This window comes from Lethenteron reissneri, chromosome 26 (assembly GCF_015708825.2).
Source record: "Lethenteron reissneri isolate LAM-NWPU_2019-01 chromosome 26, ASM1570882v1, whole genome shotgun sequence".
In the NCBI taxonomy this organism is placed as follows: Eukaryota; Metazoa; Chordata; class Hyperoartia; order Petromyzontiformes; family Petromyzontidae; genus Lethenteron; species Lethenteron reissneri.
In genome coordinates this window covers 5,796,513-5,824,254 of record NC_083804.1, presented here as the reverse complement: position 1 = coordinate 5,824,254, position 27,742 = coordinate 5,796,513, and the positions used below count along the sequence as shown (strand labels likewise).

Here is a 27,742-nt window from a genome sequence, read left to right as displayed (position 1 = left end):
CCTTTTAGATCTCGCATCATCTCGCCCCCCCCCCCCCCCCCCCGAGTTGAAAAGAGGCAAAACGAGTGTGGTTTGGTTCAGGAACAGTTGAGGGGAGATTGTCAGGCGGGATGGGAGAAGCGAGAAACACGCCGGGATTGTGTGCCGCTGCGATTGGCCGCACGGCGAAGCCGTTCACTAGCAGTGGGTAGAGCATGTCTAGCAATAGTGTGAAAAAGGCAAATAGTGTATAGTGCTTTTTAATTCGCCTGTAAATAACTACTAATCAGCTGTGGTCAGAATAGATATGTTGAGAACAGAAGCTTTAGCATGAAGGCTGCTATGGGGTCATCCTATCGATAGACGGTAGGCGGATATATAGTAATGCATATGGCTAGCAACAAAGCAGCTTGCTGTGTAACCTTTCTTTCTTGTTGCTACTTACTAGGCTGGAAACAGTTCTTCACCTATTGCTGAAGATCGATTGTGGGTAGCGTGCTCCTCTCGACACGGCCACGGTGTGGTTACGGAGCAATGTACCCGGAGGTTTAAACGAGAGCTCTTTGCGATCGCTGTCACAGTCTCACGGACGTTTGGCGTAGAAGACTCGTGTATGGCGTTTTTTCTGATGCATGTGAAATTGAACGCATGGATATGTGTGCGTGTGTGTGATGTGAGGAGCGGTGGTGTAGCGGTTAGCGCGCTGCACTACGAACCCGGCCACCCGAGTTCGATTCCCGCTCAGGGCCAACACCAGTGACGATTATCCGGTCCTGGGCCTCCCCTAGGTCGACTCAGCCTCAAATGAGGACCTGTTGTGGTGTGTAAAAACATCGCCACCGGGGAGACAAAGGCGGCCGGGCGTGGTGTTGGCCGCCCGCCTACCCCCTCGTGTGCCGTGCCGGCCTTCATAGGTGCTCGCTAACAGCACTTGCCCCAACAATCTGTTGCAGGCTACACGGGGATCTTTGTCTGGCTGCGCCGCTACCACCGGTGAAAGCAAAGAGCAACACAAATTGGTGGTGACAACTAGGCGAGGTCTGGTGACCCCCTCTGTTACCAGCACGAACACCTGAATCGTTGAAAGTTTTTTTCTGCACCAATCCCCTGTGACCCCCCCCCCCCCCTTCACTGCTCCCCCCTCATGGGGCCTTCCAAGAAAATTAAATGAAAAACTTCCTTGAAAATTATCAACGACACCTCGTCGCTTCGCAGACCTCAAGTGTAGCCCCCCTCATGACTTTCACAGACCCTTGACGATGCCCGCAACACTCTATCGTAATTGAGAAATTGCCATGTGAGATGCAGTACCCTGTTTAAAATGTATTCAAATACGTATATAAATGCGCTGTGCCACATCCTAAAGCTTTGATTATATTGATTATGGGTTCAGAAATCTGCGCGCCCATAATTGTTGCTACTCTAACTACGAATGAAGCGTCCTATGTAATCTGCTTTGATATTGTATTGTTATTTACAGCTTGCTTTCAATCCACTCCCCATACCTTGTCGGTCGTGGGGGTTGTTCGACCATACTTCACCACGCCCGTCGGGGCAGTCTGGTGTAGGAGCATTTCAGGACCGATTTCAGACATCATCCGTCACCGACGTTAGCCGTGGCCGGGAATCGAACTCGGGCGACTGGGACTCATAGGGCAGCATGCGAACCGATGCACCACCGCTCGCTCGATTGATCGACCATCCAGAGTCGATAAAACGAGCACGTCTTGGTTCAGGCTGCAGAACTTGGGCGCGGGGTAAGTCAGAAGTTATTGGCGCTGTGGTAAATGAAGAAATCACCATTCTCCAATGGCATTTTAATATCACTGGCTCAGGACAGCTTATGGAAGTTGCGCTATTGTTTCATGTGAACTTTGATGGTGGGGGGGGTTTCGTAAAATAATTCAAGTTGCGCGTCGAATGTGTCGCGGACAAACTTGCGCTAACTTGTTTAAGCTCTCTATTGACAATCTCATCCATCTCAGGGAGCGCTTTGTTTAATGACCCCCAGTTACCGGTGGTGATAGTCGTGGAGGAATTTTTTGATAGTGGAAGTCTGTGGGGGGTGGTGGGGGGGACTGGGAGGGAGAGGGGACAAGAGTATTATGCAATTTAGAATATTTATGTTCAAAAATAATTCAAAGTGATTTCCTGCTCAAAAAAGCACTGAGACCAGACCCATATCCCGCTGCTTATATCTCCCTGGTCCGGCAGTGGAAATTGCACATTGTCAGGGCATGGGCTGAGACGTTGCACAGGGCAACCACTGTTGACTTCCCCACAAAGTGGTTCTCAATTTTATCGTCCTCCGGAAGGGATTATGGCCGAGTCAACCCCCGAGCAGAGTTTGAGCAGGTCAGGTAGGTACTGATCAGAATGTTTTGTTCCATTTCTCTGTTTACTTACGGGGGGTCTGCCCCCCCCCAACCCCCGCCCAACTCCGGCCAGCCGCGACAAGCCGGCACTGCCATTTGACGCGCTCTAAACGGAGAGGTTAAAGGTTACCGTGGATCAGTACATGCGGGTGCTGGCCAATCAGAGGGGCCTTCCTCTGGCTGCCCCCCGTGCTTTGTCAGTAACCCCCCACCCCACCCCGGTCCTCCTGGTCGCACCTCGCAAGCTGTGGCCTCCAAGACCTCGCATCTCCTCCACTGATCTCTGGGCGCCTGTGAACAGAGGGGCACATACACACGTGTGATAATAATATTGTTTGGTTGATAAGGGGCCGTCCATAAATGACGTCACGCTATTTTTGGACGATTTTTGACCCCCCCCCCCCCTCGTCACACGGCGTCACAAAAAGTCAGACCCCCCTCAAATAAGACGTCACAAAGCTCTGCCCTCCCCCCCCCAAAACCATATTTCCATTTTGAAAATAAAACATGCATCAAATCGCTTTAAACTATTGTCATTGTAGTGCGTATTTAATGTGGCGCTGCACTCTGATGTTGTAGGAGAAAACATTTATTAAAAAGTCCATTTAATTAAGTAGAACGTGTTATCTATATTTATTCAAAGTTGCGCATTTTGATGTGACGTCACATTTCTCAAACCCCCCCCCCCCCCCTCGTCACACATCGTCACAAATGTCTGACCCCCCCCCCCCCCCCAGGTGCGTGACGTCATTTATGGACGGCCCCTAAACACTTCCAACAGGGAATGCTATATAATCCTTCGTGCTACCCGACTTTGGAATTCCATCCCATTGTCTCTTTGCCCAAGTATCCCACAGCCTTGTGCTTTGCGCCCACGCTCAACAACCGCGATTAACAAAACAAAACTCAGGACGAAGGAAACTCCTGGCAGGTGGGGCGAAACGTCGGACATCGTGCCCAACGATGCACGGGACGAGCCGAAAAAAAAATCGGGGAAAGGTCGTACTACGATCTCGCAATATCCGCAGAGGTGGAAAAGTCAAATATCAAAACCCTGACACATTGACAACCAAGGGAGGGCCTAACATTGATTGGATAGCGTGTTCACTTATGACGGGTTACATACCGCAACACTGTACGGGCGATGACAGCTCTGTCAACATGTCTGGGGAATGAGGCCATGGTACAAGGTGGAAGTGCTTACGAATCTGTAACCGATTCCTGAGTCGATCTCAAAAGAATCTTAAAACTATTTCCATCCTTTATGTTTCATTTATGTTTATCCCATTGAAGTACCCCAAGGTCAGTGCTTCAAATAATTTTAAAACTACAGGACTGAGGCTTCAAAAATTAACAATATTATTTTATCCATTTTAATGGCTTTTAAGACCGCAAACTGAAGTATTTTTTTGCTAAAAAATTTTTTTTCGTATATAGTGTATTGAACATGTACACACTTCCCCTCGCTCTGTGCGGGTTCAGTTTCTGCGATTTCGTGTATATATGCAGCCAACCTATGCCTACCCAAAATTCGCTAAATGCGCTATCCAATTCACTCCCCCCCCCGCCCCCCGTTCACTCACCGTGCGAGATTCCATCCGCCGGCGCCACGCCCCCCACAAAGTCCCCGACGGGCAGCAAGAGGCGGCGGGAGGACCTCGCTCTGCCCGGGCGTGTCGGGGACGTCACCGGCGACGGCGGCGTCTCCACGGACCTCCTCTCGTCAGCCTGCCCCGTGGTCTCATCGCCGCCGGGCGAGGCCGGTGCACGGACCGTCGTCGCTGGGGTGTGAATAAAAGGTAACCACGTGTTCCCCGCTCGTCAATCGGTCACATTGACCTTTGCTCTGGTTCGGTAAACAACAAAACGAATGTGAACAAATGACACTTAACACGTAGGCTTTCGCTACCAATATTATCTATGATAATGGAGAGGTTGTTATTTTTTTGGGTTAGATCGCGTAAATATAAATGTGTCGTTAAACCCGCCACCACCCGACAGCCAATTATGAAGGTTTTTTCACGAAAAAAAATCATGCCAATTCGTTACTAGTACAGCACACCGGTGTGTTGGAGAGTAAACATTGTAAATGTTGTGTGTTTACTCTCCAACACACCGGTGTGCTGAACTAGCAACGAATTCGCATGTTTTGTTTACGTGACAAACTTTACTAACTGGCCGAGTCGGGTGGTGGTGTGTTCACATTTATGTTTACACGATCTAACCACGAAAAAATACCTCTCATGGACAAATTACACTTGTATACCCGGGAGAGTCTCACTGAGTCTCAAGGCACTTTTTCGGGAGGGCCCTGCCAGTTTTTAACTGTTGCTGTGTGGAATTCCAATTGAGTAATGTTTCGGCATTGTGATGTCAAGGCCAATAACCCAGTTTAATTTTATGGGTTTTTTTGTATCTATGGGAGGAAACTGGAGAAACCCAGAGGAAACCCATGCCAAACGGGGGCAGAGAACATACAAACTCCACACAGAAAGAAAACCCAAGTCGAGAATCGAACCCAGGTGACTTCTTGTTGTTAGGCACGAGTATTACCATTCTTCCATCCTGCCACCTCTGAGGTGCAATAATCCAGGACGTATCATGTGAGCAAGAGTGGTGTCGTAGTAGTATTATTATGCTACTGACAAAAAACGGGTAGTTAAAATGCCTTGGGAAAACTTACGGATTTTTGGCAGGATGGCAACTGCCACAAACAAGTGTACGATCGTGGAATCTTGGGAAAACCAGGACTAGTGGCAGCCCCAGCCATGACTCGACCCACCTGCATCGGAGAATTTGACTCCATCCGCTCTGGGAGAGAATTCCGCCGTCGCCTTCCGGCACGCCGGGTTGACGAGCGTGGACGAGCCGGACTCCACGCCGCAGTAGACGTGCGCCAAGCTCGTCGAGTGGGCCACCGAGGGATGGTGGCGGCGATGACGATTGGCAGCCGCGGCAGGAGGAGGAGGAGGCGGTGACACGGCAGGAGGAGACAGCGCAGCGGCTGCAGCGACGTGAGGCCTCACCGCGACGTGCTTGTTCTTTTTCTTGGGCAGCTTCTGCTTGGCCATGGCGAGCGAGTAGTACATGCCGAAGTTGTTCACGATCACGGGCACCGGCATGGCGATGGTGAGGACGCCGGCGAGCGCGCACAGCGCTCCGACGAGCATTCCGGGCCACGTCTTGGGGTACATGTCCCCGTAGCCGAGCGTCGTCATGGTCACCACGGCCCACCAGAACCCGATGGGGATGCTCTTGAAGTGAGTGCTCTTGTCTTCGCCGCCGTGGGACGCAGCCGGAGCGGAACCGGCGCCCCCGTCGAGGTCGCCGCCTCCGAGGCGCTCGGCGTAGTAGATCATGGTGGCGAAGATGAGCACGCCCAGCGCCAGGAAGATGACGAGCAGCAGGAACTCGTTGGCGCTGGCGCGCAGGGTCTGGCCGAGGACGCGCAGGCCGACGACGTGACGCGTCAGCTTGAAGATGCGCAGGATGCGCACGAAGCGGACGACGCGCAGGAAGCCGAGGGCGTCGCGCGCCGCCTTGGACGACACGTGGCTGAGGGCCACCTCCAGGTAGAAGGGCCAGATGGCTACGAAGTCGATGATGTTGAGCGTGTTCTTGACGAAGTCGGCCTTGTCCGGGCATGACGCGATGCGCACCAGGAACTCGAAGGTGAACCACACGACGCACATGCCCTCGATGTACGTCAGCATCGGGTGCCGGTCGATGTAAATGTCCATGCCGCTGCTGGTAACGGTGGCGGTCGTCGTGGTGGTGGTGGTGGCGACAGCGGTGGTCGTGAGAGGGAAACCTGGAGAGAGGGTAACAATCTTGAGAAGAATGGCAGCTCAAATTTCGATTTAAAGCTTTCGTGACTGCAGGGATTCATCTTCTTGGTTCTTTCGGTAAAGTCACGTAGAAGGGAAGTAATAAAATAATAAAAATAAAACATAATAAAATAAAATAATATTAAATATTATTATGTTTTATTTTTATTATTTTATTACTTCCCTTCTACGTGACTTTACCGAAAGAACCAAGAAAATGGCAGCTCAGTCAACAGACAGGTTCAACTAATCGCGAGCTGCGTGACACTGAGAAGGACCCTAACGAGTTGCGGCGTTTTGAGTGTACGCTCGGGCAGGGATACCTTTGCTCTCTGAATATTTTCCTGGCACACCCCATTAGAGCCACAGCTCTCATGGGGTGTGTGCCAGGTGTGGAAAGATCTTCTGGGTCAATTGGCTTTTGTACTCGGGTAAATTTTTGACACTTAGTCGAGTGTGCATTTGTGCATTTTGCAACGTCAAAAGTTAGGTGCAATGTGAGTTGATATGGCCTAGACTGGGGTCGCATCCATGCCATATGCTGAGAGGAGAGTCTACATTTGTGTTTTTGTGCGGTTACTTTGGCGATTTTGACGCAGGTTTTAAACAATCCTAAATTGCAAGCTGATACAAGATTTTCCGTGAAAAGCCCATGCTGGTGTAAATTAATGCCTCTTGCAAACGCATGGGTATTTTTCACGTCTGTCATGTGTGTTGCAATAATACGAGTACTGTTAGTACTTTACGTGCTTTCTTCAGGTCTATTTACCATTTTGACTCTCACACTTTCATTCCATTTTTCGATTTAAAGCTTTGGTGACTGCAGGGATTCATCTTCTTGGTTCTTTCGGTAAAGTCAAGTAGAAGGGAAATAATAAAAATAAAACATAATAAAATAATTCTCACGACGGGTCTGTCGGAAAGACAGACCTGTTCTTCACCTGTCGGAAAGACAGACCTGTTCTTCACCTGAGGACGGCTGCTTGCGTTGTGGCCGAAACGTCGTGAGAATAATTTTATTATGTTTTATTTTTATTATTATATGATTTCCCTTCTACGTGACTTTACCGAAAGGACCAAGAAGACTTTCATTCCAATTTGTCCAAGCGAGGACATTTCGCGAGACGAAGTGTCCGTCCACAACCCTCGCGAGACAATGGCCTGCGGAAGTATACATTACAGAACTAATTCTGAAATCTGTACCGATGACCATTTTCATCCAGACAGTCGGCAGTGCACTTTGTTAGCCCGCTTGTACCACGTAAAGAGATGTTCTCCCCTTGACTGTCACACCCATATATTTGTTTTCATGCGCAGAGGTTAGCAATTTGCATTAAATCAAGTGAAAATCTTAATTTATACGTCACTGGGTTGTTTTGCCGTCATTGCTGACGGGGATTAAAACGACGAATTAAGCACACTTGAGAACCCTGTTTGTATACGGGAGGACAACTGGAATCAACCGAAGGCCCTCAGACTCAGTGTTCTAACCTCTGAGCCACGCGGTCACCTCTATCTTTTTTTTTTATTATGCAATTAAGGGTTCTCAATTGCGGCGTCAAGGGCCCGTTGCAATTTGTGAATAATCCTCTGAACCTTCAAGAAAAAAAAGCACCAGGATTCACAACATCGAGGCACCGCGTGTGACACTGGTGACCTGTTGCACAAATGAAATGCGTGAGTCAGAAAAAAAATACGAAATTTGCCAATTTGTCCCAATTTTGTTGTCGGTGTCATGTACAAAAGGCCCTATTATGATCGCTCTCTCTCTCTCTCTTAGAGCAATTGAACCCTCCGCGTTAGAGGCCGAACAGGATATGAGAGAACTACTTCTGAGGCCCTTTCGCGTGACCTCTATTCACACGAGAGGGGAGTACTTTCCCCACCCTGCTAGGGAGAGCGAAGTTTGCAATTACACCGAGAAATCATCGCTCCCCCCCCCCCCCCGACTGCCAAACCAATTCCCATTTTGCAGCCCACCTGCTGAGTCTACATTGTGCCACACAGGGACAGCTGCCACGGGGGGTGCCCTTTCAAATGTGTCGAGATGTGACGCGATATCAAAATCGCTCGCGTAAAGGAGAGGGATTCTTAAAAAAAACAACGAATCAATACCATGATAGTCAAACTGATACTTTCAATTATGAGAGCTGTGACGTAGGGAAATTGAGTGTAAAACCCAGACTTTGTGAATGTTTTTTTTTCTTTCCGTGCAGTCATCGGTGAGCAGATGAGACCTTTATACGTCGATTCATCCCACGGACGTATCGAATTAACGCACGTTCATCAACACCACTACGTCCATCAACAAAACTACCTTTAAATATATAATCGGCGACGTTTCAGGCAAAGGACCTTGTTAGTTGTCTCTTAGGTCATGTTCTTTGGGTCTGTCGTCATGATCATTGTGTTATGATCATTGTGTCATTATAAATATTCAGGGTACTGAGTTATGAAGAGGTGCAAAACGCGGCTCCTACAAAGGCCTTTTCATGAATGCGAACCCCATTTATTTTCACCCGTTAATGATCGATTAAGTGACACCTAATTATCACTCTCACCTTCCCCGAGGTGTGTGCACATGTCTTCGACAATGCTTAGGCCGTAGCGTGGGCGTCCTAGTTGTGTGGAGATAGCAGCTGCTGAGTTGGAGTTAAGATAAAGCACAGGTGGCGTGTTCCAAAAAAGTTAACATTGACTAAATACAATAAAAATGTCTGTTAGGGGATGGTGGTCACAACATGCAAACAGTAGATTGGTGCCACGCTGACGAGATGCTAACGACCTCGCCTGGTGCCTGGTATACAGGAGGTTGTGGGTTCGATTCCGACCCTGATGCCTGCTGCTGTATATTTGGAGTTTGCACGTGTCTCTCTCTCCCTGTGGTCGCGTGGATTTTTCTCCGGGTTTCCCCCTCCCCCACACATTAAGAATCAACACGCTTTTAGAGTATTTGGCTTCTATAAATGTTCACATGATAAGCCACTTCGCTGAACTGTCATTTTTGATGGCCAGGTCACTTCCGAAAAACAGCTATATAGCTGAGTGGGCCTTACCTGGTAAAATAAAATAAAAATTGTTTCGTTTTAGTTTACGCATACATCAGACGGATAACTGCAGGGAGATTCTGGATCCGACTGATGAATTAAAGAGAGACAACCACGCCCAGGATGGCGTGAAGAACAACTTATGTGCAGCAGTGAAACGGAAGAAAAACATCACCCGGAGCCTTGAAGGACTGGAGGAATTCATTCATCCAGGAGTGGGAAGACGACAACGTTCAGGGGCTCAAAACAGCTTCATCTCACGTTATGCTGCCTGTAGTTCTGATACCTTCTGATATCATATTATGTCATGCTTCCAGAAGGTTATATGATATCTCACGATATGCTGCCTGTAGGAGTTGTGATATTATTCCATGATGTGCTGTCTGTAGGAGCTCTGACATCATCTCACTATAAATTCTTAGAGTTAAATCAAAAACATTTTGTATAAAATGTAAACCCATGGCTTAAGAGCTCGAGCAGAATGCACGATGGGAGAAAAAAAAACACGTCGCATCTCCTCACTCATTCACATTCGCGTTTACGATGTATTTTAAGTTTGTTTAGCAATTATGGTGCCCCAATTTGGGGGTTTCTATGGACCCCCCCCCCTGCCACGCTACGTTTGGCGACTGTAGAAATTTCCGGTCGGACACATTTTTTTAAAATCCTTTATATCAAGTTTGCTTGCTTGCTTAGGACCGTGCAAATACTTCGGTCGTTTTTTTAACCCACTTCCCGTGATCCAATCGAGCTGACATTTTGCACACAGACTCGTTGTGCGTGACAATGCATTTTCGTGAAAAAATGTTTCCAAAATTTTACACGGTTTAGGGGAAAATAAATAAATATTTATTTTCCAATTGCTTAATGCTGCCAGACAATCATCTGACCCATAGGTGGCAGCCAGAGGACGAGAGGACTCTAGCCGCCCCGATGCCACGCATATTAAGGATTTATAGTGAAAAACTTTGTTTTTACGGGTTAATTTTTTTAATGTGAACAACCTCACCTTGTGGAGCTTGGATCACGCCCATCAGGGAGACGTTGGAGGAGGATGAAGAGGATGAGGAGGAGAGCGGGTGGTGAGTGGTGGTGGCATCTCCGTGCGGCCGGTGAACCACGATGTTGAACGACTCGTGTGTCTCCAGGCAGAACGTGGTGATGGAGACCATGATGAAAAAGAGCGACGCGAAGGCGATGAACTGGCGGAGGGGAGGAGACCAAGAACAGACGTTTCGCAACGCAAGTTTCAAGTTGATTTTGTTTAAGCATGTGACCACTCAAGAGGGCCAGGATGAGCCTCAACTATAACACATTACTCAACTGGACTATATATTTATTTATTTTACCAGGTAAGGCCCATTGAGCTACAGTACATACCTCTTTTTCAGAAGCAACCTGGTTGCCGCGAATGATGGCTCAACGAGTGGGCTTATCGCGTGCAAATTTTTACAGCAGCCAAATACTCTAAACGCGTGATGTTGATTGCTAAATGTGGAGGGGAAGCACCGGAGGACTCGGAGAAAAATCCACGCGACCACGGGGAGAGAGAGAGAGCCACGCAAACTCCAAATATACAGCAGCAGGCGTCAGGGTCGGGATTGGGATCGAACCAACGACCTCCTGTATACCAGGCGAGGTCGTTAACATCTCACCACAGTGGCGCCCACGTTTGCAAGACTCAGCTGGGTCATCAAAGTGATGGAAGCCAAATAAAAATAAAGTACAACAACGACGCAAACAGAAATCAGCGCAAAATCAACTATCATGATGAATCATTTGAACAAAATAAAACGTCGGTTTTCATAGCCAATGCGTTCATCCACATTTTATATTTGGACGTGGCCACGCAGTGGTTTTATGACAATATTATTGTCCGTAACCCTCCACCACCCGACAAGATTGTCGCCACGTTTACAAAGAGACGATTGTTGCTGGCAGTAGTAGCATTAATAAGCCGAATGAGAAGCTCAGAGCAGCTTGAGAGGGAGACGTCGTGGCATGTGGTGCCACAACGACGGGGCCGCTCTGCCGAACCAGGGAGCCGCCCGGCTTCCCCCACCGCACTGCCCCCCATCACCCGCCCCACATAAGCACACACCCGCACGCATTCCCCCCCCCCCCATAGAGCTGGAAGGGAAGGTCACCTGATCGACCGGTTTTTATCCGAGAGACCCTTATCGGGATTAATTCTCACGGTTTCCGGCGATCAGGGAATTGGATGACCTCCCCGTGCTACGTGGCACCGCGGCGCTGCGGCCGGCCTTAATATGGTAGGTCGTGGCGTGGGGCATTCGGCCACCGCGGTTGAGGCGCATTTCCCCCCACACACACTCCCACGGGTCGACGGGGCGAGCAGGGGAGGCACGGGACAGCATGAATAGCGGGGTCACAGGGGCTGTTGCGCATAGTCATGGAGGGTTGGGATAATTGCGCTTGAGCGCGCAGGCCCCATTGTTAGGGAGGGTAAGGGATTAAGTAGGATTTACGCCTTGCACGCGGCACACTGATTAGCATATCAACAGCACCCAGAACCGCCGTGCGCGTGCCAGAGGATCGCGAGCCCATTGTTTAGCGCAGCATCCCCTTGAAGGTAGGGAGGATAAATAGAGGGGCGCAGAGGGAAAATAGCTCTCTTACTCCAGCGCCAGGCGACCAGACGCAGCTCGAGCCAGCGACCCGGACGTCCGTGCGACGCACCGAGGCACGCGGTTAACACAAGGATCAGCGGACCGCCGTGGACACTTAACAGTGAGTAAGAAGGGGAATTAGAATCATAGCCGATAAATAGGGAATAGGTGCCGGTTTAGTGGAATAGGCCAGCCTCGTCGACTCACTAATTCAACATTAGTTATCAGGTAATAAATCATTAATAGCGAAGCGTGGTCTCGCGTGATCTTGTCGTGCAGTGTGAGCGTGTGGGAACGCGTGTGGTACTGTGTGTGCGTAAGCTCGCAGCGTGCGTAATCGGCGTCCCCCAGGTGCGCGATCATAGCGTAATCGGCTGCGCATTGTTGTACGGTTTATCTCGCGCGCACGGCGGCGGCGACTTTAGTCGTTGTGTCGGCGTGTGCCCCGCTTGCGTGTGCTCGTTACGTGTTATAAGTGTGAATGCGTGTAGTACGGTGTAGGCGTAAGCTCTCGTCGTGCGAAATCGGCGTACCCCAGGTGCGCGATTGTAACGTGAGCGGCCAGCGCGGCGCAGAGAAGCGCAAGAGTGAGTGCCGTACGGAGCTGTGTGTGTGGGTGTGCGCGTACGTAATTAACCATGCCTGCTACGCGGACCCGCGGTGGAGTGGAATCCTCGGGCGACGGCTCCCACCCCATGGGTGAGGAACTTAGCAGCGGTTCGCTTAGCAGCGGGGGGGCGATTGATGATGCTAGCCCGGCCGTTAACATTATCGAGGGAGGGATCTCGGGGGCTAGCGACCCCCACAAATTGGTGTCGGAAGCGGTACGGACCCCCGCGTTACCTCACGCTAAAATAAGACTAATATTTACCGGCCGGGGGGCCCCTTCGTGGAAGGCATTCGCCCGCAATCTCTTAGGGGCCAAGGAAATTAATGGATGGACGGACGCGCAGGCAGTACGTCAACTTAATATGAATCTTGATGGGCGGGCAGCCGATTTTGTAGAAGCGTTACCCGCGAGCGCACAGACACAGCTAGAGGAGCTGATGCGCCGACTCGATCAGCGGTTTGGCACGCGTGACGAGGAGGAAGCAAAATCGGCCTTAGAGGCGCGCCGGCGCCAACCTGGCGAAGATCTACGTGATTACGCCGAGGATGTGCGCGAGTTAACAAAGATCGCACGCCCGGGGTACGCAACTGATGTTATTGAGGAACTGGCCGCCGAGAAAATCCAGCGGTACCTGTCTCGCACGGCGTGGTGGCAGCCAGACATGAGCTGCCCACGTCTTCCCTTTAACGCCCTTGTCGAGCGCGCACGTAAGTGTGAAAGAATTCACAGCGAACGCGCGCAGCTCCGGGGGCTGGGACGAGAGCGCGCCATTGCGAGCCTGCTCTCGGAAGACGAGGAGGAGGAACAGGAGCTCGCGAGGACGGTAAGGGGCCGGGAAAGAGAGCCTCCAGTGTCCCGCGAGACAACCCCGGGATGGGTTGCCGGTATACAAACGGGTATAAAGGATGTCTCCGGCCAGGTAACCCAGATAGACAACAAGGTAACTCACGTAGGTGAGAGGGTAACCCAGGTACGCGAGGAAACGAATAAAAATATGACCCAACTGCAATCCTCCGTTGAGACCATCCGATCCGAGATGGGGGAACTAGACTCCACGGTAGGAGGGCTAACTGGAAGGATAGCGCGACTAGAAGCAGAGTATGAGCAGCAGCGCACTGGGGGAGGAGGGAGTGGGCAGAGAGCCCACTACGGAGCCGCCACCCCTCCCCGGGCATGTTACATGTGCGATCGCCGAGGGCATCTAGTGAGGGACTGTCCTCAGGTCGCCCGAGCTAGACAAGAGCTAAGGTCAAACACTAAGGCCCCCCTAGAGAGGGGACCACCGGGGGGTGAAATCGACGTAGCCCCGACACAAACAAGCTGTGAGAATAATGGCGAGCGAGTGATCTCCACACAGGTTCCAGCAACAACGCCCACAGAAACGGTGACTCCTGGCGACTGGCTGCGGGAGCTGGTGGCGGGGATCACGGGGGCCACGTCGCTGGTGGAAGGGGAGGTAAACGGAGTGCGTACCCGCATCCTACTGGACACGGGGGCGGTGGCCTCGCTCGTGAGCGCAGCGCACTGCAGCGCGATCGGGGTCGACGTGCGTCACCTGCAGGCCCCGGACCGCGCGCTGCACACGGCGAGCGGAGCCGGAATGGGGCTGCTGGGGAAAGCCACCCTAGAGGTCCGCATAGGCAGCCAGGTATGCACGCAGGAGTTCTACGTGTCGAGTGCGTTGTGTCACGAGTGTATCGCAGGCACCGACCTCCTAGAACGGTTGGGACTCAACGTGCAACCCCGCCAGCGATGCGCCACCATGGAGAGCAACGGCGAGCGGATACCGTTCCTGGGACGAGAACCAACGCGCCGCCGCTTTGCACCTGTGGCCGCTATCCTGGCGACGGCAGTCACCATCGGCCCGCTCACCGAGATGCTGGTGCCGGTGGCAACATCCCCCACCGACCCCGCGCTCCGACCATCAGGGGAGGTAATGCTAACTCCTCACCCGGAGTTGGCAAAACGGTATGGGGTTGTGGGATCCGCCACGTTGGTAAACGCAGATGGGGACCGATTGTTTATGCAGATGTTTAACCCCCACAATACCCCCGCGATACTGCGACGGCGCACCCCGATAGCCACAGTACACCCCCTGCACGCACGCCACTCTAACGACTCGGTGTTCGCACTCTGGGCTGAGGACCCCGGTCGTCCTGAGGGTGAGCAGGACCTGGCCTGGCGAGTCGGCCCGACTCCCCGAGCCGAGGTCGTTCCCCTGCTCGACGCGTTACATGTACCATGGGCGGACTTACCTAAGGGAGAGGCCGATCGGCTGCGCGAGTCACTGCGGGAGTATGCCGACGTGTTCAGCGAACACGACTCGGACGTGGGTCGGACCGACCTTGTTAAGCATCAAATTGACACCGGTGCAGCCCGACCCATCAAACTCCCTGCGTACCGAGTGGGCGCACCCGAACGCGCCCAAATCAAAGAGGCAGTTGGGGACATGCTTCGCGATAACATAATTCAGCCCTCGGCGAGCCCCTGGTCAGCCCCGGTGGTACTAGTAACGAAAAAGGATGGGTCAACCCGGTTCTGCGTCGATTACCGTAAACTAAACGCAGTCACGCTCGGCGATGCCTTCCCCATACCTCGCATCGACGACACCTTCGACAGTCTCGCAGGAGCGCGGTATTTTTCCACCCTCGATCTGGCATCCGGTTACTGGCAGGTGGAGATGACGGAGGAGGATCGGCCAAAAACAGCATTCACCACCCCGATGGGCCTGTTTGAGTTTCGAGTGTTGCCGTTCGGACTCACCAATGCGCCCGCGACGTTCCAGCGGCTGATGGAGTTGGTGATGCGGGGCTTGCATTGGGAACAGTGCCTGATTTACTTGGACGATGTGATAGTGTTCAGTAGATCTTTGTCTGAGCATTGGTCCAGGCTTCGAGAGGTGTTCCAGCGACTGCGAGCGGCTCATCTCAAGCTCAAGCCACGTAAGTGTTACATCGCACAACGCGAGGTGGGGTACCTCGGGCATCGCGTCAGCGAGGCAGGCGTGCACACCGATCCGGAGAAGGTACGCGCCGTAGTGGAGTGGCCACGGCCAAGGAATCTGACGGAGATCAGATCATTTTTGGGGCTTGCCACCTATTATCGTCGATTTGTAAAGGGATTCAGCGAGATTGCACGCCCCCTCACCCAACTCACTTCCCCTAAGCACCCCTATCAGTGGACGGGGGCCTGCCAGACGGCCTTCACCACTCTCAAAGACCACCTCACCCACGCCCCCACCCTTGCTTTCCCCGATTTTACCACCGATTTTATTTTGGACACCGACGCCTGCAGCAGCGGGCTGGGCGCGGTGTTGTCACAGGTACAGGATGGGACGGAACGAGTCATCGCGTACGCCAGCCGGACCTTGAGTGGGGCCGAGCTGAACTATTGCGTGACCCGCCAAGAGTTGTACGCCGTGATTTTCGCATGTAAGCAGTTCCGGCCGTATTTGTACGGCAGGAGATGTCGCGTACGCACTGACCATTATGCTCTGCAGTTTCTTCTTACATTCAAGGAGCCGCGGGGGCAGATGGCCCGGTGGTTGGCGCAGTTGCAGGAGTACAACCTGCAAATCGAGTATCGGGCTGGCCGGACGCATGCAAACGCGGACGCCTTGTCGAGGCGACCCACGGTGTACGCCGAGACGAGGGCGGAGGAGGCCTGCCCGTGTTTCACGGGGGGACGCTGCCGGCAGGCAACGGACCCCCGAGAGGCCGCGGCCACTGACCCCCCCCCAGCGAGGGAGAGTGCAGTGTGCGCCACAGAAACCCTCACAGGTGGCACTGAGGATCCCGTCGACCGCCCGGCAAGCGCGGGACCCGCGGCTCGGGACCCGATCGGACGGATCCAGGAGGACGTCGGCTGCGCCTTCCCGGGCCTAAACGACGAGCAGCTGAGACAGACCCAGCAGCGAGATCCGGATCTGGCGGCAGTGGAGGCGGCACTGCGGGAGGAAAAGAGCGCCCTACCAGGACCCTGGAGCGGTTTGTATGCCCGGTTGTGTGTGCGGAACGGAGTGGTACGGGAGTTAACCGAGGCCGGCCAGCCGGGGTGCATCTGTGTTCCTGCCCAGGTGCGACCCCAGCTGCTACGGCTGGTGCATGACCACCCACTCGGGGGCCACGATGGGGAACGACGCACTCGAGAGACCCTGCGTCGCCAGTATCTCTGGCCCAAATTGGCACAAGATGTGGCCGCCTGGGTGCAGGGCTGCCGGGCCTGTCAGCAGTGTGGGCAAAAGCCGGCGAGGTACCAGGTACCCCTGAGGCCGTTCCGAGTCAGTCGGACGAATCAGTTGGTCGGAATCGACCTGCAGGGGCCCTTTCCACGATCCCACCGGGGCAACCGATATATTCTCGTAGCGGTGGAATACTTCACCCGCTACCCCGTGGCGGTGGCTATCCCGGATAAAACAGCCCTTGTAGTGGCCCGGGCCTTCGTGGAAAACTACGTACTTAAGTGCGGGATCCCCGAACGAGTCATTACCGACCAGGGTAGTGAATTCGAGGCCGAACTATTTCAGGCGCTGTGCCGAGAGTTCGGGATCCAGAAGGACCGAACCACGGCGTATCACCCCCAGGCGAACGGGATGGTAGAGAGGATGAACCAGACTCTGGCCGGGAAGCTTAAACGCATGGCGGCCGCGAATCAACAGGACTGGGACGAACACCTTCCCTATGCCCTGTTCGCCTACACCACCGCCGTTCACACCTCTACAGGACAGACCCCGTTCCTAATGATGTTTGGTCGCGAGTCTCGCCTGCCCGCAGATCTGCTGTTCGGTGTTCCTCCGCCGCAACGGGAGGAAGGGAGCCACCCCGTGGAGCACTTGCTGGAGACCCTGCGAGGGGCCAGGGGCCGAGCCGGCCCGCACGGAGAGGCCGCGCACCAGCGGCAAGAGCAGGGCGCCCGACCCCGTATGGAGCCCCCCTTCTACACTGCGGGCTCCGAGGTGTGGCTGTACACTCCCCGCGTCGGTGCCGGACAGGTGGGGAAGCTGACCACCTACTGGCGAGGACCCTGGATTGTGAGACGGCAGATCTCACCATGGACGGTGCTGATTCAGGGAGGAGAGAGGGGCCGGGAGATGGTGGTCAACATCCGCCGACTGAAGCCGTGGCGAGCAGCCCCCGAGGGGGGGAGCCCCGCCGTCCAAGTACCCCGAAACCCCGGGGTCCCCCCACCCCCCGTGCCCGGGGGCCTCGCGCAGTACATGGGCCCCACGGAGCCCCGGGCTCCGAGGGGCCCCGGGCGGGGCCGGGGGCGACGAGGACGGCGACCCTTAAACCCCACCGCCTCTGAGTTTGTTCCCCAGCCCGCAGGTGCCAGAGGCCGAGGGGAGCCGTTGGAATGGAGGAGGAGACCACCGCCGGAGCCCCAGGAGACGGAGCCGCCACCCCCGAGGCCAGCCACAAGGGCCGGGCGAATCCCGCGGACCCCGCGGCGATACCTCGTGGGGGCAACCCAGGCGAGGTGCTCCAGTCAACCCGGGACGGGGACTGGCACCCCGGGGGGCTATGTGGTGCCACAACGACGGGGCCGCTCTGCCGAACCAGGGAGCCGCCCGGCTTCCCCCACCGCACTGCCCCCCATCACCCGCCCCACATAAGCACACACCCGCACGCATTCCCCCCCCCCCATAGAGCTGGAAGGGAAGGTCACCTGATCGACCGGTTTTTATCCGAGAGACCCTTATCGGGATTAATTCTCACGGTTTCCGGCGATCAGGGAATTGGATGACCTCCCCGTGCTACGTGGCACCGCGGCGCTGCGGCCGGCCTTAATATGGTAGGTCGTGGCGTGGGGCATTCGGCCACCGCGGTTGAGGCGCATTTCCCCCCACACACACTCCCACGGGTCGACGGGGCGAGCAGGGGAGGCACGGGACAGCATGAATAGCGGGGTCACAGGGGCTGTTGCGCATAGTCATGGAGGGTTGGGATAATTGCGCTTGAGCGCGCAGGCCCCATTGTTAGGGAGGGTAAGGGATTAAGTAGGATTTACGCCTTGCACGCGGCACACTGATTAGCATATCAACAGCACCCAGAACCGCCGTGCGCGTGCCAGAGGATCGCGAGCCCATTGTTTAGCGCAGCATCCCCTTGAAGGTAGGGAGGATAAATAGAGGGGCGCAGAGGGAAAATAGCTCTCTTACTCCAGCGCCAGGCGACCAGACGCAGCTCGAGCCAGCGACCCGGACGTCCGTGCGACGCACCGAGGCACGCGGTTAACACAAGGATCAGCGGACCGCCGTGGACACTTAACAGTGAGTAAGAAGGGGAATTAGAATCATAGCCGATAAATAGGGAATAGGTGCCGGTTTAGTGGAATAGGCCAGCCTCGTCGACTCACTAATTCAACATTAGTTATCAGGTAATAAATCATTAATAGCGAAGCGTGGTCTCGCGTGATCTTGTCGTGCAGTGTGAGCGTGTGGGAACGCGTGTGGTACTGTGTGTGCGTAAGCTCGCAGCGTGCGTAATCGGCGTCCCCCAGGTGCGCGATCATAGCGTAATCGGCTGCGCATTGTTGTACGGTTTATCTCGCGCGCACGGCGGCGGCGACTTTAGTCGTTGTGTCGGCGTGTGCCCCGCTTGCGTGTGCTCGTTACGTGTTATAAGTGTGAATGCGTGTAGTACGGTGTAGGCGTAAGCTCTCGTCGTGCGAAATCGGCGTACCCCAGGTGCGCGATTGTAACGTGAGCGGCCAGCGCGGCGCAGAGAAGCGCAAGAGTGAGTGCCGTACGGAGCTGTGTGTGTGGGTGTGCGCGTACGTAATTAACCATGCCTGCTACGCGGACCCGCGGTGGAGTGGAATCCTCGGGCGACGGCTCCCACCCCATGGGTGAGGAACTTAGCAGCGGTTCGCTTAGCAGCGGGGGGGCGATTGATGATGCTAGCCCGGCCGTTAACATTATCGAGGGAGGGATCTCGGGGGCTAGCGACCCCCACAGGCACGTTCGGGGTCAGTGCAGTCGCGACAAGTCCAAAGCCCCCGGTGGCGAGGAGCATCGTCGGTCATGAAGCTTGGCGGCGACTTGGGGAGGCACTCAACCATGGCTTGACTACGGCTGCTCCTGATGATGATGATGATGTATTATGTATCGCATATTGCATATTACATTCCTTGCCTATTGACTCTACATCCCCTCCCCACCTCGTCCATCATTCAACCACCCTGTCCACCCCCGATGGTGAAGATATTTTATTTTATTATTTTATTATCAGCATCATCATCATCATCGTCGTTGTGACACTGGTTCACCCAGGATAGCCTCGCTGTGTCTCAATACTATTTTTCACGAGGATCCGGCCACATTTTTCGCAGTAGGGGCGACGGAGAGGGGCGAGGTTACTGCGGTGTGCAATCCCAAATTGAGTAAATTTGCAGGTGGATCTTCAGCATTGGGATGTTTGGCGAATACCAATTGCAGCGGTTTGCGTGTGATACGGGAGAATGACGGGGGGCTAACGTGCAAACTCCACGCAGAAAGTCACCCGAGTTAGGAATCAAACCTCGGAACCTTCTCTCCGTGAGACACAAGCGACACCCTGTAGCCACCTCTACACCACCACCACCACCAAATATATAGAAAATCAATCTCCCCTACAATGATGACCACACGGCGCTCGGCGTAGTAAGAAATAAAAAAGCAAAAGAGGCCAACAAAACATGCCGCTTCCTTCCCTTCTCAGCCTTACCCTGGCAGCTCGTGACGAGTAGGGGTCCTCGAACAGCGCCCAGACCCTGCGCTGCCAAACTCCGCAGCAGCGAGCCTTGCCCCCTCTGCCCGAGCAAGGCGACGTGCACGCCGTGTCCTCAAGCCCATCGTCGACTCCTTCCCCGAGCGAGGCGCAGTTGTTGTGGTGATGCTGCTGCTGCTGTTGCTGCTGCTGTCCGCCGGCGCCGCCGTTCAGGTAAGGGCTCTCGAACTTGACGAGCGCCTCCTCGGCGTCGCGGTGATGCCGGTAACTCATCCAGCAGCACGCCTCGATGTCCGTCTCGTCGATGCCCCAGTAGGCGAGCTCCTCCTCGAACAGCGGGCCGCACACCTCGGCGGGGCAATGCAGCTTGCCCGTGCGGTAGTAGTTGAGGATGATGGCGAACACGATGGGGTGACGGTCGAAGAAGAACTCGCCCGTGTGCGGGTCGTAGTTGGGTCCGCCCGGAGCGCGCGAGTCGGCGAGTCGAGCGAGCCGCGTGCCCGGCAGGGTGCGCAGGGTGCCGCGGTAGGTCTCGTGGCGCGTGCCGCCCACGTTAATCACCACGCGCTTCTCGCACGGCGGCGACGGCGGCGGCGGCGGCTCGTGTTTCCTCATCATGGCGTGGCGCTTTAGACATGTCAGCGCTCGCCGGGCTGTCGTTGTGGTGGTGGTGGTGGTGGTGTTCGTTGGTGCTGGTGCTGCCGAAGTTGGGGTGTTAGGTTTAGTGCCGGGAGTGGTGATGGTGGTGGTTGGTTGGTGGTGAGCTATTGCTGCGAATGGAGATGGTGGTTGGGATTTTGGTGGTGGTGGTGGTGGTCGTGAGAACGAATTTGGTGGTGGCTGAAGCTTAAGTATGGCAGCGACTTCACAACACCACCAACAACTATCCCGTTTCACAAGGCAAACGTCGCCCCTACCCCCAAATCACGACCCACTTCCCCACCTCTGTCCCGCCTAACTCTACTCCCCTTTCGCCTTGCCTAGCATAGAGTCAACGCATCCGAGGCTTGACCCCGAGTCGCTACCCAAATCTCGCCAGCTCTCTTATTATTTACAAACTATCCCGATCACGCTGCACACAAGGATGAAGCCAGACCACCAGGTGCCCGTCTTCCTCTCGCTGCTAACCTCTGCTCTAATCTCTCCCCCCCCTCTCCTAAGTCATTTAATATTTCCTCCGTATATCGTGTGCTCCCCCCTCTCTCTCTCTCTTCATTCCATCTTAAGCTCCCATATACGGAAAAAAATAGTTCACCTTTAATCTCTCCAGCCAACGTTATACCTTCCGCTTTCTCCGCTCACTGCTATTCTAAAATTTCCTGGTCTCTGTTTCTCTTTCTTGCTCGTTCCTAATGCGCCTTACCTCTCTCTCTCTCTCTCTGCGCTGTCTTCTTGATTTCAGTCCACGTGTCCTCACTCCAAGCCCCTATTAATACCTCTGTGTCCCCGCCTCTCTTTCCTATCCCCTCCCTCCTTTTCGCCCTATTCTTGACCTCGCTCGCTTCACCCTTCCCCACCGACTCGCTCGTTGTGTCTCTCGGTGTGTTTTTTGTTGTTGTTGGTGGTGGTCGTTGCTATCTCGTATGTGGAAGTTCAACTCTGCCTGCCGCCAAGAGACGCACACAGGTAAACGGGGGAGTCACATTGCTCGTGAGTGTGAGCACGTGTGAGCATATACACACAGACACTGCACGGCACGAGGTGAGGCACGTGCGTTGTTGTTGTTGTTGTCTTTGTGTGTGTCCGTGGCTGTGCTTCTTTCGTGTGTGCGGGTCCACATGCGTGTGTCTGTGTGTCTGTTCGTGGTCTGTGTGCGTGTGTCTGCGTCTGTGTGCGTGTATCGTGTGTACTTGCGTGTCCGTGTGTCAGTATGTATATGTGTGTGCGGGTCTGTACGTATGCGCGTGCACTTTGTGCGTCAATGTATTGTGTCCGTGTGTCTGTGCCCGCTAGCAGCACTTGCCCAGCAAGCAGTTTGCCAGGCGAGCCTAGGGATCTTTGTCTCGATTCTCTGTCTCGGCGCGTCCGTGCGTCTCTTCGTGCGCGCGCGTGTCAGTGTCTATGCGTGTGCACGTGCGTCAGTGTGTCTCTGTGTGCGCGTGTGTCAGCGTGAGCCTACGTGTCTCTATGTGCGCGTGTCTCTCTCCATGTGCTGCGCGCGCGTGCGTGCTGCGCGTGCGTGTGATCTGCCTGTTGATCGCCCGCCTCTGGAGAGAAAGAAACCAGAAAAAAACACCCCCAATAGAGAAAACAGTGAACGCTTTCGATTGCCCTGTCCTGGTTATGGGGTTAAGGTTTGCGGGTTTTTTTGGAGAACCCCATTAAATAATTGCCCTTTTAAATAAAAATAGAAGAAACAATGATTATTAAGCCCCTAGTTTATCTTTCAATAGATATATTCTCCACATTGGCAAACCCATTACGAAATGAACATAAGAGCTCCACCTTCTGTTTTGTTTATGCACGCACACACATGCCAACATTCACGCGTAATATACATATATCCTCTGCATTTACCAGGATACGTTTATACCGTGTACACTACGTAATCATATACAGAATACACAATTCTTATATACACACCAATATGCATAAACGTACTCGCACACACAACACACATTTCTCAAAGCATTGTTGTGGATAGGCATACATAAATCAGCATAGTCTATGTACACGCACGTTCATATACACCCGTGTACATCTAAGAAGGCACCGATGAACATGAATACACACAAAGACTGCCCCCACCCCCTCAGCACACAGCCTTAAACAGACTGATGCGCAAGTGTTGTTAGCGAGCACCTATTAGACACGCACACACATGAAATCGCTCATCTTAACACATGCCCATGCACTCGGATATGAACACATACGTGACCATACACACACACACAACCACGCACACACAACCACTCACACACAACCACACACACACAAACACGCACACACAACCACACACACACAACAACACACACAGATACATTTACCAAACAAAACGAAATCCTAAATGTGCCACTATTCAGCTTCACGTACTATTGAGTCAAGTCTCCTACATACATGCGGTCTGTTTGTACGATGTCAACACCAACAACAACCGCATGCTCCCAAATACACAACAAAGCGCGAGCACTTGCATAAAACACCACACACACACACCTACCTAAAATAAATGTGCGTGTGAACACAAAGACAAAGATCCCCCGGTATAGCCTGCAACAGACTGTTCGGGCAAGTGCTGTTAGCGAGCACCTATAAAGGCCGGCACGGCACACGAGAAGGTGGGTGGCCAGAAACCACCCCCGGCTGCCTTTGTCTCCCCAGTGGCGATGTTTATACCCAGCACTAGGTACTCATTTGAGGCTGAGTCGACCTAGGGGAGGCCCAGGACCGGTTCAGATAAATCTGCCGTGAGCGTGAATCGAACTCGGGTCACCGGGTTCGTAGCACAGCGCAGCTAACCGCTACATCACCGCTCCCCACACACACAAACACAGCCTGTACCACACACACACACGGCATTACAAATTCTCACCTCGAGTTAGAAAACAAAAGCACCCAGCGACTCTCGCTCTCCTCTCTCTCTCTTGCCGCGTCTCTTGCCGCGTCTCCTGCCTTCCCCGATAGCCGACAGCACGGGAGTCTTATGAAGCTGGTGACTTGCTGCTGCTGCTGCTCCGGGCGACGCACGTTGGGAGGACTTGGTCACTTTATGATTTCAAATTTTTCATCTCTTCACCTCGGCGGCGGTGGCGGCTGCTGTCGCTGCGATGACACCGACCAGGGCGACGGCATCGTTGTGCGCTCTACCTCTGCGGTGGCTCCGAGTCTTTGAGTGCCATATCGATTTACGTTTGATTTGAAACCCTTATTTCTAATAGTAGCGTTGTTGTTGTTGTTATTGTGTCGCCGACGACGTATTCGCTGGGGCGGCTAGAGTGTGTGAGAGAGAGAGGAGAGAGAGGAGAGAGACCTGTGGCTGAGAGGACCACGAAGGGGAAATCTGAGCTGCTGCTGCTGCCGGGCTGCGCGTGATGTCACTTACACGCACGCGCGCGCGCGCACGTACATACAAATACAAAGACCCCCCCCCCCGCCTTCGGGAAAGCCTCAATAGACTGTGAGGTCGAGTGTTGTCAGCGAGCACCTGTTAAGGGCCAGCATGCACACAGGTGCGGTGAGTTGTTGCCACCACGACGCCGGGCCGCCTTTCTCTCCCCAACCCCCACGTTCCCGGGGCTGATGTTTGGACAACCGCAACAGGTACTCGTCTTGAGGTCGTGTTGACCTGGGGGAAGCCCAAGATCGGCTCTCATTTCGCTCGCGCGCACCTCCGATTCGCACGGGTTGGCTCTGTACGGTGCGAAAAAAGTGCAATTTACGTACATGTCAGCCGTGGGCGGGAATCGAACTTGTGTCGCCGGGTTTGTGACCGCAGCGCCACCGCTCCTCGTACCCACAAAGACAAAGGTCCCCCATATAGCCGTTAATAGACGGTTGGGGCAAGTGCTGTTAGCGAGCACCTATGAAGGACGGCACGGCACACGAGGGGGTGGGTGGCCACACATACACATACACGTGCTCGTATTCACACACACACACACACACGTGCGTGACCCGTGTGCGTGAGTGACCCAATACGAAAACATTTTAACCGCGAGGCCCAGCGCTTTCTTGCGTTCCGCCCACGCACGCCTCCTTTCATCACAATGGATGTATGTGCAATGAAGACGCGTTATTGCTCGAAACGTCGCCTATTGATTTTTTTCCCCATTTGACAGCAGTGTTATTGACGTTTTTGTTAATTGTTATTGTGTACCACTACTAACCCAGCAGCATCACCACATAATGCATTTTATCACAATAGCACTCATGTATGCGCATTGTATAATGACTTCATAATCGTCACCTCGTGGCTTGTACAGAATGCTGAGTAGATGTGAATAATTAAAACATATATAGCTTCAAGGTCATTAATGATCATTATCTACCATTGTAAACATATCACAATGCAAAGGATTGCCGGGAACATATATTAATGACTGCATCTATAGAGGAAGCAATGGTTGCTAGGAAACGCTTTTGCAGCTGACCGGATTACGATCATGATCATAAATAGTGAGTAGCTGTGGCAGCAGCTGTTTCGTACGCTACCCTCATCATGGTCACCGCAGCAGAAGAAACAGCAGCAGCAGCAACAACACCGCTGTCATCACATTCCGGCTCCAAACAGGTGGTGTTTATTATTATTATATAACGTATCGTGAGGTTTGGACGTGCCGTGAGTTGATTAAAACTTTGCCTCCTGCCGTCAGTGTGGACAGCGAGTCGCCGTTGCGTGATCGTCAGACGACGGCGCATTAACACTCCGTGGCGGAGTGTTCAGTGGCGAGGGAATCGAGCAGAGGGGTTGGGGAGAGAGTGGTCGCTCAGGTGCGTTTGAGACGGCTGCAGTGAGACGCACATTAACGGAGTCCACATGCAGAAACACGGATAAGCATCTAACTAACGGAGGACACATGCTTGCAGAGAGACTACATTCAGCACCACATGGACAGCGGTCTAGCCAAGGGAAGACTTCAGACTCGGGGTCCACATTCAGGCCCATGGACAACGACCTCACGAAAGGAAGACTTCAGGCTCAGAGTCCACATTCAGCACCATGGTGAAGTATGGTAAATGTACTCCCCATTACTGACACGGCATGAAGAGGCCGTCATCGAGCAGAGGATTGACAAAGGGTTGTAATTATTAATCGACTGTTCGGGTGGGGGGTGCGGCGTTTGTGTCTTTCACAGAGACGCAAACACAATACATCTCTTGGAGTCCAGATGAACTTCAGGAGCAAGAGTGCACACTGACACGAGCACTACACCCGGTGTGGGGCAGTGGTGTGACAGGGACTGCACGCTGGGCCCCTTTAGCCGACGAGAATGGGGCGGCTGAGCCTCGGTGAGAACCGGGGTGGAGGAGGAGGCACCTGGGAGCCCAGTGAGTTTCTCGTGGATAGAAATAGAGGAGAGAGAGGGAGGGAGGGAGAGAGAGAGAGCGACGCCCCCTTCGAAGCAGCACTCCAGACCAGATAATTGCCACAGCGGCCCAAGTGAAACCCTCGCTGACCCATAGACACCTGCAGGCACTTAGGTGGTCGGGGACAGCTACCGAGGGTGCCGGCCCCTCGCTTAATAATACATGGACATGCTGCTTGCGGGGCACAGGTACTGCGCGTGCCATGGGAACGATTAAAGTTGAATCTTTCAGTTACTTGGAGGCACGCAGAGATCAACGATAGCAGTAACTGTGCTTTAGTAAAATAATTTGAATTAGCAATAATTTTGGCTGCCAGAAAATAAGACCGCAGGAGCAGCTGATGAGCAATAAATGTTGGAAGAATTTGCACCGTTAGCCTTACTGGGCCATATCGGCTGGAACCAGGACACGTGGTCCACTTGCTTCTGGAGCGAATAGCTCACTAGTCAAAGTTCACCTGGCGGGCCACCTTCAGAAGCCGTTGTTACGTCATGGGCGTCAATACCGAAGAGAGGCGCGCAATCTATGGCATATCCCGCTCATCTTCTTGGTTCTTTCGGTAAAGTCACGTAGAAAGAAATTAATAAAATAATAAAAATAAAACATAATAAAATAATTCTCACGACGTTTCGGCCACAACGCAAGTAGCCGTCTTCAGGTGAAGACTAGGTGAAGAATAAGTCTGTCAAGGAGACAGAATCTGAGAATGATTTTATTTTGTTTTATTTTTATTATTTTATTAATTTATTTCTACGTGACTTTACTGAAAGAACCAAGAAGATGAATCCCTGCAGTCACGAAAGCTTTAAATCGAAATCTCCCGCTCAGTTAAACTTCAGGGCTGTGTTTTCGACAATATTTATACCGTACAGCTCGAATCAATACAGATTACATTATATCCCACTAGAGGGCAGCATTATTAAGATTTAATGCCTCCGTAAATAATATGACGGTTTTGAACCCAGACCTGCGAACGATTGTATCTAGAGGTTCTGAACGGTGTTGAATCCAAATGTTTATTTTAATAAAAAATACAGTATACATATACAGTATATACAGTATACGTATACTGTATTCAGTGGGTCGGTCAATGTATTTGGAGGAAGGTTTTAGGCTCGGCAGGGCAACCTAGAAGACAATCTTACAGGACAACAATCGAAAGAAACGCCTCCCACAAGCCCTGCCTCATATAACGAGAAGTCCCGCCCATTAATGACAAAGTCCCTCCCAGTAAAAAGGTAGCTCCACCCATTATAGAAAAGATTCACCAAGGGGCCATCCATTTAGTACGTACGCATGGAGGGGGGAGGGGGGGTTAACCAAAATGCGTACGCTTGCGTATGGGGGGGTCTACTAACAATGTACGTACGCATAGTAAACGTTGGGGGGTGAAGCCTCGATAATAATTTGTCTCCACCCACTATAGAGAAGCTCCACCCACTACGAAGAAGCTCCACCCACTACAGATAGCTCCACCCACTAGTCAGAAGCGCCACCCACTATAGTCAGAAGCTCCACCCACTATAGTCAGAAGCTCCACC

General features: G+C 53.2%; 1 protein-coding gene and 1 long non-coding RNA gene across 3 annotated transcripts; one reads left to right on the top strand and one right to left on the bottom strand.

Annotated features, from left to right (window-relative positions):
- Positions 1 to 38: 38 nt before the first annotated feature.
- LOC133347544 (potassium voltage-gated channel subfamily C member 1-like) lies at positions 39 to 24,186 on the bottom strand. Its single transcript, XM_061559901.1, has 6 exons — positions 23,707 to 24,186; positions 20,172 to 22,381; positions 10,238 to 10,430; positions 5,137 to 6,165; positions 3,938 to 4,135; positions 39 to 2,645 (listed from the first exon to the last, which is right to left on the bottom strand). The coding sequence occupies exons 2-6, from the start codon at positions 20,790 to 20,792 to the stop codon at positions 2,515 to 2,517; spliced, it is 2,172 nt and encodes a 723-aa protein (XP_061415885.1). The 5' UTR covers positions 20,793 to 22,381; positions 23,707 to 24,186; the 3' UTR covers positions 39 to 2,514.
- On the top strand, positions 24,154 to 27,519 carry LOC133347545 (uncharacterized). Of its 2 annotated transcripts, XR_009755728.1 has the most exons (4): positions 24,154 to 24,434; positions 25,487 to 25,604; positions 25,701 to 25,846; positions 25,970 to 27,519. It is a non-coding gene; the product is annotated as an uncharacterized LOC133347545 (long non-coding RNA). The 2 variants fall into 2 exon arrangements; XR_009755729.1 differs by lacking the exon at positions 25,487 to 25,604.
- The last annotated feature ends 223 nt before the right edge of the window (positions 27,520 to 27,742 follow it).

What these genes read in the sequence shown, in the direction of transcription:
- LOC133347544 (XM_061559901.1), bottom strand. Translation starts at nt 20,792, where the DNA reads ATGATGAGGAAACACGAGCCGCCGCCGCCGCCGTCGCCGCCGTGCGAG. An exon ending in ACTCGTCACGAGCTGCCAGG is followed by an intron (nt 10,431 to 20,171) that starts GTAAGGCTGAGA and finishes CCCCTCCGCCAG; the next exon opens with TTCATCGCCTTCGCGTCGCT. An exon ending in GGCGGATGGAATCTCGCACG is followed by an intron (nt 2,646 to 3,937) that starts GTGAGTGAACGG and finishes CTCTGTTCACAG; the next exon opens with GCGCCCAGAGATCAGTGGAG.